General features: G+C 52.9%; 1 protein-coding gene across 3 annotated transcripts in view; it reads right to left on the reverse strand.

Moving 5' to 3' along the window:
* The window catches only part of CXXC4 (CXXC finger protein 4), a 67,435-nt gene extending 58,845 nt beyond the window's left edge, over positions 1-8,590 (reverse strand). For 2 of the 3 annotated variants that reach the window (XM_030491972.1, XM_030491970.1), the window contains exons 1-2: positions 8,111-8,567; positions 4,708-5,961 (exon numbers count right to left, since the gene is read on the reverse strand). In XM_030491972.1, coding sequence (XP_030347832.1) covers positions 4,710-5,774 — 1,065 coding nt within the window. In that variant the 5' untranslated portion in view covers positions 5,775-5,961; positions 8,111-8,567 and the 3' untranslated portion in view covers positions 4,708-4,709. Of the gene's footprint in view, positions 1-4,707; positions 5,962-8,110 lie in introns of all 3 variants that reach the window. The other variant, XM_030491971.1, reaches the window with a different exon arrangement.
* Positions 8,591-13,237: the final 4,647 nt, after the last annotated feature.

Below are 13,237 nucleotides of genomic sequence, written 5' to 3' on the forward strand. Positions count from 1 at the left end.
TTCCCGCCTTGCACGATGTGATCCTAACACAGAAGGTCAAACAGATTCAGCGAGACTTCCAAGTGGCAGAAGTCAGGCACCAGATAGCAAAGATGCCTGCAGCTGCTCTAGAGGTGGCAGTAGGAGGCCTTGGGTTGTCCCCAAGAACCTCCAGAGGTCACAAGGAAAATTCATCACTGAACGTATGTTTATCCCAGACACAAGAAATCTGGATGAAGGTGACAAAAACCACTGCAAGATGCTCAACAAAGGCCAAAACTCACCCTGCCTTTTGCCTCCCCTGCTCCCTGCCAACACCATGGCCACGTTGGAAGCCCTGAGTCGGAGCACTGCAGTTACCCGGTGAGGGCTCTTGTGTGGTGCCAGCAGCCAGTTCCAGCACCAGGCACCCTCCCTGCAGGCTCAGGTCTGGGAATGGATAAACAAGAGCATCCTCGCAGGGCACAACAGGCATGCACAAGGAGGATAGAGTAAAAAAACCAGCATTCAAGGCCGATCAGGGCTTTACAGCCAATAGCCAACATGAACGGCACTCAGGACAGACTGCAGTTCTTACTCCAGCCTGTAAACTCCCTGGGACAGGGACTGCTTTTTTTGCCTGCTTGCATGGTGCTTAACACATGTGGACCCTTGGCAGATGAAGGACTATGAGGTAGTGGCAGGGAGGAGAGAAACACTGCCACACAGCAACACTGCAGTGAAGAACGGCCAAGAACGGCCACACAGACTACAGGGTGCTCTTTTTTTCCACCTTCCAGCCAGTCACTTGGATCACGTTAGCTGCCTGCTCCTTATCAAGCTCTTCAGTTCCTCCTCATGCTACTCAATTCCATCATGCCATCACTTAAGTTATGCATGTAATTTAAAGTTGGATAGACAGCGGGGAAATTGCTTCCTCTGAGGCCCCTACTAATTGACCCCTATCCACAGAGCTCAGCAGTCTTCCCTTAACAGCACTCACATGCGCTACCACAATGCGAAGTGCAAGTCTGGAGGTTGCCAGCACAGCCTCTCTCCCCCGTGGCAATGCCATATGGTGTTAAGATTTTCAGGATCAGCCGCCGTTCCTGCTGAAATCAATCACCACAACCCTATCCCCAGCAAAGGCCATCTCAAACTCTCACTGGCTTGAAATGAGGTGAGGTGCCTCAGACTTGGATGCTGGCATTTACTATTTCAGGTTGGTATGCAAATGTTTAATAGCACACATATAAATTAGTGGGGCTGCTACAAACAAAGCAAGTGGCACCGGCTATGGTGACAGCATGCCCAAACAAGCAGAGAGTTCACATTTGGGCTGAACCCTTCAGACCCTGACAATGTGAGTCAGCCACTCTGCCTGACTTTGCTGCCACACTAATGAAAATGAGGAGAGGGGCAACTGAGATTCATATGCTGAATCAGGATGGTTTACTTCAAAGAGAGGGGGACATAAAGTAACATCAGGCTCCTAATCTTCATAACCTGCAGCAGAAGTTATAGACATGTATACCAATCAGAGGAAAATAAGTAGTCTCTATGGGTAAATAAAGATTATGTCTCTTTAAACCGACTGTAAATCTGAATGAACACAGAATATACATACACAAGTAGGCAGCGTGCAAAGTGACGTCAATCTTATTTTTATAGATTTATTATTACTGTACATAAAATTTCCTAGTAATAATAACATTCTATGAAAAATACTAGAGCATGGGACACTTTTAACGTGAAAATGGTACAAGAAAAATAGAGAAAAAATAATTCAAGTGTTAAAAAAAAAAATGCTGGGAGGGAAGCATTCCATTAAAAATGCAAGGGTCAGGGACTGGAAAGCATTCATGTGAATCTTTCTTTGACTCCATGTACTAACCTTGAGAGTTATATCCTACGCCTTCATTGCACCAGTAGAAAAAGAGATTTAAAGGAAAAAGAGAGAGAAATGGTTTCCGTGGGATCAGACGGCTTACTGTTTATTGGTATCATTCTCATTTTTCGTTTATTTCAGTTTTAAACACAGTTCCACCCCCCTGCCTTGAATCATCTCCACAACTTGTTGCCACTGTTGAGCCTGATTCACAAATCTCCCAAGCACATAGTGGAATGTGAGCCCTGGGACCATGCCTATGGGGGTGACGGGGGATTACCCACACAGAGCTGCTGCCTCCCCAGGAGCGCAAGCCAAAGGAGGCTGCCCTCGCTGCCATGCCCTCAGGTAGGCCCTGCCACTATCCAGTACCCTTCCAGCTGGTGGCCTCGCAGCCAGCGTGCTGCAGCTGCACACGTGCTTCAGGCAGCCCTGCTGCCACTCTTCATTAGTTAATTTAAAGAAAAAAGCAAGAAGAAAGAAGATATAAGGAAAACCACCACATAAGAAAGTTACTCTGCCTCTCCTACTGACAAACCACGTTTCTGTATAGAAATTAGCCACATCCCATTACAGAACTTTGTGATGGGCCACAACCTGCAGAGAAGCAATGCCTTACTGACACCTCCACAGCTGGAATGAGAAACCTGTTTCCTTCGACTCACGGTATAGCAGCAGAGGAGTTTTTGTGTTTATGTATCCGACAGAGCACAAACAGGAGAGAGTGAGTGGGGGCGAAAGAGAAGAAAAGAAGCGAAGGCAGGTGGTTATGAGAGTACACAAGTGGCTAATTAAACCACGGGTTTTACTAGTCACAGCGGTTAAACAATTTTAACGGGCGGCATTCTCATAACACGCCTGAGCAGCTTTTAAGGCTGCCGAAAACCTCTGTCAGGAGTGAGGAAGTTCTGGAAATGTGCTCAGAGATGCACACAAACCCATAGGAAAATCTGATAACGCACAAATTCGTTTCTTCCAGAGATAGCTCACTCTCTGCACAAATCAATAAGCCATCAGAACCTATCATTTATCACAAACGTTAAATCCCAGCGGCGCCCTGGTCTGCAAGCCCAGCGAGGAACCTGGCACACAAAGGCACCCCTGGTGTGGGGTGGTGTGGGAGGGATTCTCTACATCTCTGTTTGAGAGGAGTCTCTTTTGGGTTGTACTTATTATAATCCACCATTACCAGACCGGGGCATAAAGTATCCTCTTTGCGAACTTGCTATGAAGCCCACAAAGGCATATCATAGAGAAAAATAAGGGCTGAAAACCCAATCCGAGTTTCTAGAACCTGGGGAGTCCATCCTGGGTTTTGCAGAGGTGATGCTGGGTCACCACGCACTCACAAGGAAGAGCTACGACGGTGCTTAGGTACAAATGGAACTTTCAGCAAGGACAGTTCACTCTTGTGAGGAGGAATTCATTGGTTGGTTTGATGGGGCTGGTTAGGAAAGAGTTAATGGCATCAGCCAAATGTCAGTTTAACCCCACAATGTTGCTTTTGTCCATGGCAGTATTGCTCCAAATGCCGTTATTCCATTTATTTAATGCTGACCAAATTAATGGGCTCCTGGTGTTGCTTTTTCCCTGGAATCCCTCATCCCACCTCCTCCTTTTTGAAGAGAACTCCTGCAAGCAGTGAGTAAGGGAATAAATAGCCCTGCACACACTCACACACACGCAGACACAGAGGGAAGTTGCAATTTCTCACTTAGTTGCTAATTTCTGTGACTACAAACCTCGATGTCACCCAGCATACACTGCTCCTTTGTACTAAATCCATCATCCCCGACACCTTCAGATGCATCTGGTATGTGCGTCTTACCAGCGACACTATAATTTTAATAATGACAAGGGATTAAGGATGATTACTAGTCTTTCCCCTCGCTTGTTTCCTTTGCCAAATGATATCAACCCATTGCCATTTTGTGTATTTGGGTTCCCATTGTCTGTTGTACCCACTACATGAACCGAAATGTCTGTGAGATGCGAGCTGTCTGTCTCTCCTACGTCCAGCAAACCTGAGACCTGTCCTTACAGCTTTGGGAAACGTAATACCCTGTCAACGCCGAGGACGTGTCATCAAAATAACTGTATGTACAAATCAGTTTGGTCATACCTGTGCTATTTTTCCGTTGTGTTTTATACACCGTGAGTGGGTTATTTCGTAAAAGATACTGCCAAAGGGATTAACGTGGGCACATTTCACCGACTACCAGGCTCTAGGGCCAGCTGCCTGTCTCGGACAAACTGCTACCAGCCAACCTGGAGACAAACTCGCCATTACTTTTCCCTGAACTTCCGACGGCGTCCACCTAAAACTTTCCCCTTCCCACCTCCCTGTCCCCACAGACCGCCCCGAACCGCCATGACCGCCATTAAAAAAATAAAAATGAAAAAGAAACCCAAAGGAGAAGAAAAGGAAACCAGAGAGAGCCAGCAGTCTTATGGGAACAGCACGGCAGGTACACCAGGCGAGCAGCGTCTCGTCGTGGCCACGGGCTGGCGGGGAGGGGCGGGCGCCTCGCGGCCGCCCCCCGGCTCCGCAGGCCCGGGTCGCCTTCGGGGCGGCTCTCCGTCCCTCCTCGGCGGGGCCGGCGGCCGGGGGGCGCCGCGCTCGGCGGGGCGCCGCGGGGGGCGGCGTTTCTCTTCCCTGCGGGGCGGAGAGGGGGCGGGCGGGCGGCGGGGCAGCGCCGCGGGGGGCCGCGCCCGCGGCGGGGGCACCCTCAGAGCCTGAAGGAGGCCTCGGAAAAGGGATGCTGCATCTTGAAGCTAGACAAGAAGCACTGGAGGGGCGGGGGCAGGGGGTTGAGGAGGGACGGCGGGAGGCTGGGGAAAAAGAAATCATCTCCTCTGACCTCTAGCGAAGTGCCCGGTTTTTTCTTAAGCTCTTCACATTTCCTAAATTTGCAGATCTGGTGTCCCGTTTTGCGGTTCCTGCAACTGCTGCAGACTCCACAGTTGATGAGCCGCTTGCAGGGCACGCACACCCCGCACCGTTTCCGCTTCTTCTTGGCGGGGTTGCCCGCCCCGGCCCCGGCCCCGCCGCCGCCGCCGGCCCCCCTCCGCCGCCGCCGCCGCCGCCGCCGCTGCCTCCGCCGCCCCCCGCACCGGCGGCGGCGCCCAGGGCGGAGGCGGGCGAGGCCGAGGCGTGGCTCTGCGGGCAGTCCGCCAGGTTGGCGATCTGGAAGGCGCTGTCTGTGACGGCGGCTGAGGCCGCGGCGGGCGAGTGCAGGGCCGTCATGACGATGACCCCGGGGGGCAGGGAGAGGCCGCCCAGCGCCGGGATGGCCGAGAAGGTGCCGACGCGCTCGGGGAGGTTCATGATCTCGGCTTCGGCGGCGCCGCACTTGAGCTTGTTCATGCACTCGCCGGCCAGCGGCCGGCAGTGCTCGGGGGAGAGGGTGGAGAGGAAGTTGCCGTTGGCCATGGGCAGTGCGGGCTGCTCGGCCGGCGGGCAGCCGGGCTTGCCCAGCCGCTGCGAGTCGCTCCGGTGGTGCATGCTGCCCCTGCCGGCGTGCAGCGAGGAGGCGGCGGCGGCGGCCGCGGAGGCGGAGGCGGCGGCGGCAGAGGAGGGCTTCCTCGCGCCGCCCGCCGCGCCGCCGCCGCCGCCGCCGCTGCCCCAGAGCATGGCGGTGGCGGCGGCGGCCGTGGCGGTGTCGCAGTTCCAGGGGGACATGCCGATGCGGGCGGCGGCGGCGGCGGCGGCGCTGGGGAAGATGGGGGTGGTGATGCGGGCGATCTTGGCCGCCTGGGGGAAGGCGCCGCCGTTGGTCTTGTAGAAGGTGGCGAAGGAGCGGTACCTCTCCATCTCCGAGTTGTAATCCACAAGGCTGTTGAGGGCCCCCTCGGGCAGGTGGCTGTCCTTGGGCAGCCCCGGCGCCTCGGGGTTGGGGCCGCTCTCCACGCACACGTTGGTGTTCATGGTGGCCGGGGAGGGCGGCGGGGAAGGACGGGGCGGGAAGGTGGGGGGCCGGGGGGAGAGGGACGGGGCGAGGGGGGTCGGGGGGGTGTCGCTTAATCCTCCTCCTCCTCCTGCTCCGGGCGCATTCCCGCCGTCGGTGCCTGGCCGGGCAGCCGCTCCTCCTGCATCCTCACGGGAGCTGCCGCAGCTGAAACACAGAAAGTCATTTCCGAGGGGGTGCGCGCGCGGGGGGGGCCACAACGGCCACCCCGGGGGAAAGGGGGGACACGGACACACACGACACGACGCGACACGGGGGGGGGGGTGGGGGGGTGGACGCGGGAGGGGACGGGGATGGGACACGGGGACCGGGAGCTGCCCACCTACCATCTCCACCGGGGGGGTGTGAAAAGGCAGGGAAAGGGAAGGAAAGGATAAATAAAAGGAATTACAGAAATAAAGAGGAAAAGGAGGGGGGTAGGGGGGAGCTGCCAGCTGCCACCGTGTCCTTCTGCGCCCGGTGGCCGTGAGCTGCCAGCCGGCACCGCCGGGCGCTGCTCGCGGGGGGGTAGGTTAAAACCCGAAATAATAATAATAATAGTAATAAAATAAAATACTCAAGGCAGGCAATTTCACAGCCTGTGATCCCGGCGCCTGCAGCTGTGCTGAAGGCGGAGTGCTCATCCCCATCCCAGCCTCCGGGGAGGGTTCCCCCGCCCCGGGGGGGCAGCCCGGGGGCACGGCGCTGTACCTGCCGCCCGGCCCTCCCGGGGTAAGGCGGCTTTCCGCTTCGGGGCCAGGAAAGTTTAGAAGGGGGCAAGGAGATGGTGCTGGTTTTATCCCCCCCCTCCCTCCCCGGGAGGTGAAGGGGGTATTTTAGTTGATGGCAATGAGGAGGGGACATTATGGCAGCCTGCGCGAACTAAAGCAAAACGTAAACATAACTTAAAAAGCCCTCAGTTTGTGAACACTGCCTCTTTGTTTTCCAGATGCTCTACCTGAATAGTTTATAGATATTTCCAGCATCTTTTCTGATGCGGGGCTACCGATCAGAAATGTTCACTTGGGAGGCATTCGTGGGGCTGCGTCTAGTTTCTAGACTCCGGTATGTTTAGTTCAAAACGGTTATCAATTACGGTAATTACGATCATAATTAGATTAATGAACCGTTGGCAGCCCGACCTACCGAGTGCAAAAACTTCGCCTTCCCCCGACGTCGTGCACTAAAAAGCGGGCTTTATGTAAACAAATCCAGATGAAGGGAGCGTCAACCTACAGAGGAAACCTCGCCCTCGGCTGCATTAGGGGCCGGCGGGCGTCTTCCCGTCGGGAAAAAGACAAACCCCGAGCCCGCAGGAGCCACCGCCGCGTTCCCACGTCAGGGACAAACCCCAGTTCCCGTTGCCTCCAGAGCTCTGGTGGCAATACAAAGGCTGCCCCGGAAAGCTCTAGGCTAAACGGCGTCTTCTGGAGGGATGCGAAGGATTTGCATGGGGGGGGGAAGAAAAAAAAAAAAAAAATACCCTCTCCCGTTTCCAGAAAGGAAAACCTAACCGCACGTCCTCGATAACAACTCCTCAATAAAACTAGTTGTGCCAGCCATGTGTAGGAAAGCCACGCATCTGGTGAAGAACGAAGCGTTGGCGTTCAGCCCTTTTTGCCATAAGTCGGGGAACATTCGCATTATGCTGCCCTGTTCCCCTCGCGCCCCCCCCAGCGTCAAAGTGGCTTCTCTCCACAAAGCTCCCCTCGCTGCGACCGCCTCCCTCCCGGGGTTTATTGCCACCGGGAGCGAGAAAATGATGGTGCCCACCAGCCGGGTCATTATTATTTAATCGATGCAGCTCCGGAGCATGAAAAGGGCACCCCAGACGCGGTTATGGATTTCTCCCCACCACCACCCCCTTAACTATCGCCCTCTCCTCCGCGAATGAAAGGAATAAATAGAAATCGCCAGCCGGGCTTCGCGGTTCTGTCCCTGCTTGAGCTAAATGTGACCGTACATGTTCAATATTGCACGTCTGCTCTGCCAAAGACAGAGAGATCAAAGGTCATATTTAACATTCAGGAGGAGGGGCGGGTGCAGATTAATTAATAAATTAATATAGCGGCGCCTTTTATTGCCCAAGTCTGGCATTAATCTACTTTTACGATCCCAGAGGACAAGAACGAGAGAAGAAAAAAAAAAAAAAAACCGACAAAACCATAAAATTAAAAAAAAAAAGAACAAAACAGAAAACCCACCCAGATTAAAAAAATAAATTAAAAAAATAAAAAATAAAAAACAAAACAAGAACCCACGACGGAGAAGGGGGGAAAGGAGGACGGGGGTAAAAAAAAGCAAACCAGTCACTTACCAGGCTCTTTATTTGGGGGGGCTTGAGTGTGCAGACGCTACCAGCCTGCCTGCCTTTAATTAGTTGCACATCAGTCCCTAACACAAAGAAGAAGAAGAAGAAGAAAAATATCCAGATGTGCCTTGGCAGCTCCTCAATTACAACTTTGATACTTGTAAACAAACTGCGAGGGGCGTTGGGGAGGGTGGGGGTGCGGGGGGGATAAATTAAGCCGCCGATCCACTAAACAAATACCTGTGAGTGGCTTTTTTCCCCCCTCTCCCTCTCTCGCTCGTCGCAGAGAAAGGAGGAGGAGGAGGGGGGAGAGCAGGGGAGGCGGCGGGGGGCGAGGAAGGAGCAGGCACAGAGGGAGGGCGGGATGTGTGTGTGTGTGTGTGTGTGTGTGTGTGTGTGTGTGTGTGAGTGCGTGTGCGCGGTGGTCTCCTCGCCGCCGCGCTGCTCGCCGCCCGTCTCCCGGCGCCCGCCCTCGCACACAGCGCCGGGAGTGCGTGTGCGTGTGGCGGAGCGGGGGAGGGGAGGGGACGGGCGGGGGGAAGGAGGGCGGGCGGGAGGCGGCGGCGGCAGCGGCGGGGCGATCGCCGCCGAGGTGAGGGAGCGAGGCGCGGGGCGGGCGCAGGGACGCGGACACCCGCCGCCGAGCGCTGCCGGGGCCGCCGCCGCCGAGCGGCGCGCACGGGCCGCGGCGCAGCGCAGCGCGGGGGGCCGCCGCCGCCGCCCCCCTCCCCTTCCCCCGGCGCGGCTCGGCGCGGCGGGGCGCTGCGGACGGCGGCCGCCCGGTGCGGGGCTGCCGGCGGGGGCGGGGCCGCGCCGCGCCGCAGAGGGGAAGGGGGGTGCGGGAGCAGCGGGAGGACGCGCCCCGCCGCGCCGCCCGCTTCGCCCCTTCCTCACCCCCCTCCCCGCTTCGCCGGCAAAGTTTGTGCCCCGGTAAGTTTCCCCCGCCTCGCCCAGCCCGGTGGCGGCTCCCGCAGCAGGAGGTCGGTGCCCGGGCGAGCACACGGCCTGGCAGCACTTAATTGTTCAAGCGCGTTTGCGTATCCCCAAGAGCCACCACCCCCCCGCTGCTATTATTTTTGCAGGCGTGTGAGGTGCTGCAAATTTGGGGCATATTTAGGCGATATGGAACCAGGTGAACCGTGGATGTTCACAACTGTTTCGGGCATCACTGGAAGTGCTTTCCGAGTCTTTCCCGTGAGGATGTTTGTGCCAGTAACCAGGAGGCACGCAGCACCTGTCCATGCAGGCCACATGGACCGCGCACCTAGGCACCCAACGTTCAAACAATTCTCTCAACAAGCTGCTGACATACTGATATTGCACGCAAACTCAGCAGTTCTTAAAGAATTTCATCAACCGAGTGTATAAAAAAAATCCCCAACCAAACACACCTCCCTTCCCTGGAGTCCTTGCAAGCACAGAAAAGGGCCTATATTCACTGAATAAATTATGAATCGCAAGTTCTCCATCCAGCTCCTCTTAGTACCTCCAGAGCGAGTGCTGGCACTCACAAGAGACCTTGCTGCAGCCAGCGCGGGCACTAAGCAGTTAAGAATGGGGTACCTCTGCCAGGGAAATCATTTTAGCCATTCGTAAATTACAGGAAAAGAAGGGGAAATCATACTATTTCGTTGGCTTTATACGTAAGGAAATGAAGGCTTTATTCACAGACTGAAGTTTCACTTCCTTCGCTCCACTCTGAATTCAGGCTCGGGGTGCTCAACGCTAGGGAATTACCCGCAGTAAGGTGCTGCAGGAATTTTTTCCCAGGAGTGGTAAGAAGAGGAGGATTTCAGTAGCGGGGTTTGGCGAGGACCAGCAGCCTTGTGGTTAATACCCTCACAACTGGTACAGAAGAGGGACAGTTATGGTTGAGTGGGTAGCTCACAGCTTTCTGAGAAGTCTCGCCACTGGCACATTACGGACTGGTATGCTTTATTTGGAACCGGTGCAGTTTATCCAACTAATAATCTGGCTCTAACCACTCGATATGCATTTTAAAATCTCCCAAAACATGTATTTACATAATAAAGCATAACCTCCCGACTAGCTAGCGTCGTCCCTTGTGACAGTTCCGCTGTCTTTTTCAAAGTCTTTTCTGTTTTGATACATTTTAAGATGAACTTATGGGGGAAAATACAAATGAGGGGAAACGATGTTTCGCTAATGTCACAAAGTGACAAAAAACAAGCGCTTTTCCTGTTGAGGTTCATTCCCTACCACTTTTCTCCCAAATTAGTTGTCAAAAGCCATACGTGATGCTCCAGATGCTGATGATGTTTTTCAAATAGACTTCTCCCGAGCTCCAAACTTCCTTTAATCACAACGCAGGTCTCACTTAAGCAATCCTTTCTGAGTTCATTTATTACTCTTGAAGGGGTTACATTTTTAATAACCTGAAAGAGGAAAAGGGGAAAATGCTGATAATCTTTTCTCATGCATAAGGAAGACCGTTTCACGTACTTTTTAATTGTCATGTGAATTAAATTGCAGTGCTATATATAACCTTTCTGCTCTGGCCTGGAATACTTGTACACTTTTCTGGTCTTGGGGAAGAAGTGTGGAATCCAGTTCAGGTGGGTTTTCTCTGAAACCTTTTGCTTAGTAGAGGTTTTTGTTGTTTGTTTTCAGATATGAATCTGTTTTATTCTGCAGTCTGCCCTGAGCCTGGGAGCCAAGGAGGGCTGGAAGAGTGGAAAATGTACGGGCGTTTATTGGTGAGGTAGCCCACCTTCCAGCTACAACTTACCTATGACAAGAAAGAATTGCTTTCTTACACTTAAGAAAGCAATTCCAGATTGTCCTTTTCACCATAATCTGTGCTTTGATGGGAGGGGCAGAGAGTTAAAAATCACAGGCTTTGTTTTTCATCCAGAAACCATTCCTACTTTGTTTTTAGCAGGAATCCAGCAAGAGCAGTATGTTGCAACATTGTGACCATGGGAGCTGCCCTGCCTTTGTAAATATTAAGGTTGATCTGAAAGAAAGTTGAAAAAAAGAAAAAGGAAACAAACTTAAAATACACTGTCTGTTCTTGTTCGTTCTGTTACTGACTACTGTGTATCTGCAAAACGGCTGCTGTAGATCTACCCTGATTCATCAGTATTACACGCATCACACTAGAATTAGAAAAAGGAGGTGAAGCAAGCCCTTGGGGAATGCAGCAGTTCATTACAGACTGCTAGCTGGGTCTCTTTTTCTAATATTATTACTCTTTCCTTTTGTGAGCTGTTTTCCCAGGGCTCCTGAAGCCCATGGAGCCACCATCAGGGCCAGACTCTTGATCAGCTGCTGCATTTGGGTTCCCTTCTGCTGGGGCCAGGAGCTCTAAAATGTCCCTGACCGCATGTCCTGTGGCTCTGGCTCTCCCCTGATTACTCCCAGCATGCACCCTGAGCAGGCTACCCTTGGGGCACGGACCTCTGCTATGAAAGAGCTGCAGACGGGGACTGGAAAAGCAGCTGCCTCGGCTCCACTCTGCTTCCTGCGCCTTCTCATCGGGAGATCTCCCGCCTTGCACTGGAAAGGGTAGGTTTTCATTCAGGAGCACATTCTTCTACCTGCCCCCAGCTCTGTGCCTCACCCCTTGATGCAGATGGAACTGGTGGCTCGGCTGTTTTCCACCCTCAAGAAGAGACACATTTCTGGCGCTGTCTTTCTTCTGGCACCAGTCTTGTGAGCACTCTGAATGTACAGTCCTCCCCTTCTGAGACAAGGGTTAAATTGAAAAAGAAATACAAAAGTTTCCTCAAAGTTTCCAAACCAATTTCTTTTTTATTTCTTTGGTGCAAGAAACACATGGAAACCTATGGAAACATCTTGTACACCATCCACAACAGTAACAGCATACCTGCACCCCGTTGCCTGGAATCCCTCACAACTCTTTAACATCCTTTGAGCTACAAAGTATTCCATGGGCTCTCTGGGAGCTAGACTGGGCTCTAGACTAACCTGAAAGCTGTCTGTTTGCACTGCCATGATATCACACCTGGCCCCTCTGAGCTGCAGTTCACCTCTGTGACTTTCAGCAGTGCTAGGCATCCTCCTCCCTTCCTCTGTTGATGCCCACCTCTCTTCTGGCACATATGTACCATTCCTCCTTCTTATGGCTGTGGCCAGGCACCTCCTGAACATCTCCCTCATGCTTGCCCCCGCTGCTTTCCACACACACATCCCATCCCAGCTCTCTGCCAAAGGACACCTCGCTGCTTGCCAGCAACTGTGGAGTTCTTGTATCAGTGAAGGAAAAGACCAGGCACAAACTAGGTTTTGTGTGCTGCAAGAAAAGATACCCGAGAACTGCTGTAACACATAATCTGCCAGCAAAAATAAGGTTAAAATCATCCGCTAAAATGCCTTGCTTATCAAATATTACTGAAAACTGTTCTCCTTTTGTTTGAAAGGAAATGCAGTGATTACCCTCCTATTACAGACACCTACAAATATTTACTAAAAAAATGTAGCAGAGCAATTTTTTAAAAAGTTGTCATAGCTTAAATATTCCCATTACTTTGAATCTGGTTAGATTCTGCTTCAAGCACAGTTGCTTTCCTGCTGCTTCCTAGGCAGGACTCCAGGTTGCTGATCTCCAATTATGCCGACTCCCAGAGGGCTTGATCCATCACTGATGCAAGTCAATGTTGTGGTGCTGCATTCAATGGGATGCTGCCAGCTGAGAAACAGCAGTGCCCAGGAAAAAGAAAGCCCACAGCAATCCTCATACCCTCGATGGTGGGATCCTCAGGGGGCACGGACCAAGAGCTCTGAAACCTGGGTCCAGAGAGCTGGCTACTAAAAACACCGGGGTTTGTTCAGACCACCTCTGTATCCCCAGATGTCTTTCCTCTGTGAATGATGGCCCATACATCAGTGACAGTTTCATTTCTTTCTTGTTCTTAAAAAACTGCCCTTTATTGGAAAGGGGCTGGAGTGGCTTTTACCCTCTGAATTCTGTATGAATCCAAATAACGTGCCAGTAATGTCATGCCAGCAGCTAACGAGGGGGTTTAGATTAAGCACTTGCTGGCCAGTATGCAGCAAGAGTGAGCTTGTTCACCTAATCAGCTTTAGGGCTCCTTGGTGCTAAGCGGGTTGTATTCTGGTTTTGTCAAACAGCATCACACAAACACTCCT

The sequence above is a fragment of the Strigops habroptila genome, chromosome 7 (assembly GCF_004027225.2).
Source record: "Strigops habroptila isolate Jane chromosome 7, bStrHab1.2.pri, whole genome shotgun sequence".
Lineage (NCBI taxonomy): Eukaryota > Metazoa > Chordata > Aves > Psittaciformes > Psittacidae > Strigops > Strigops habroptila.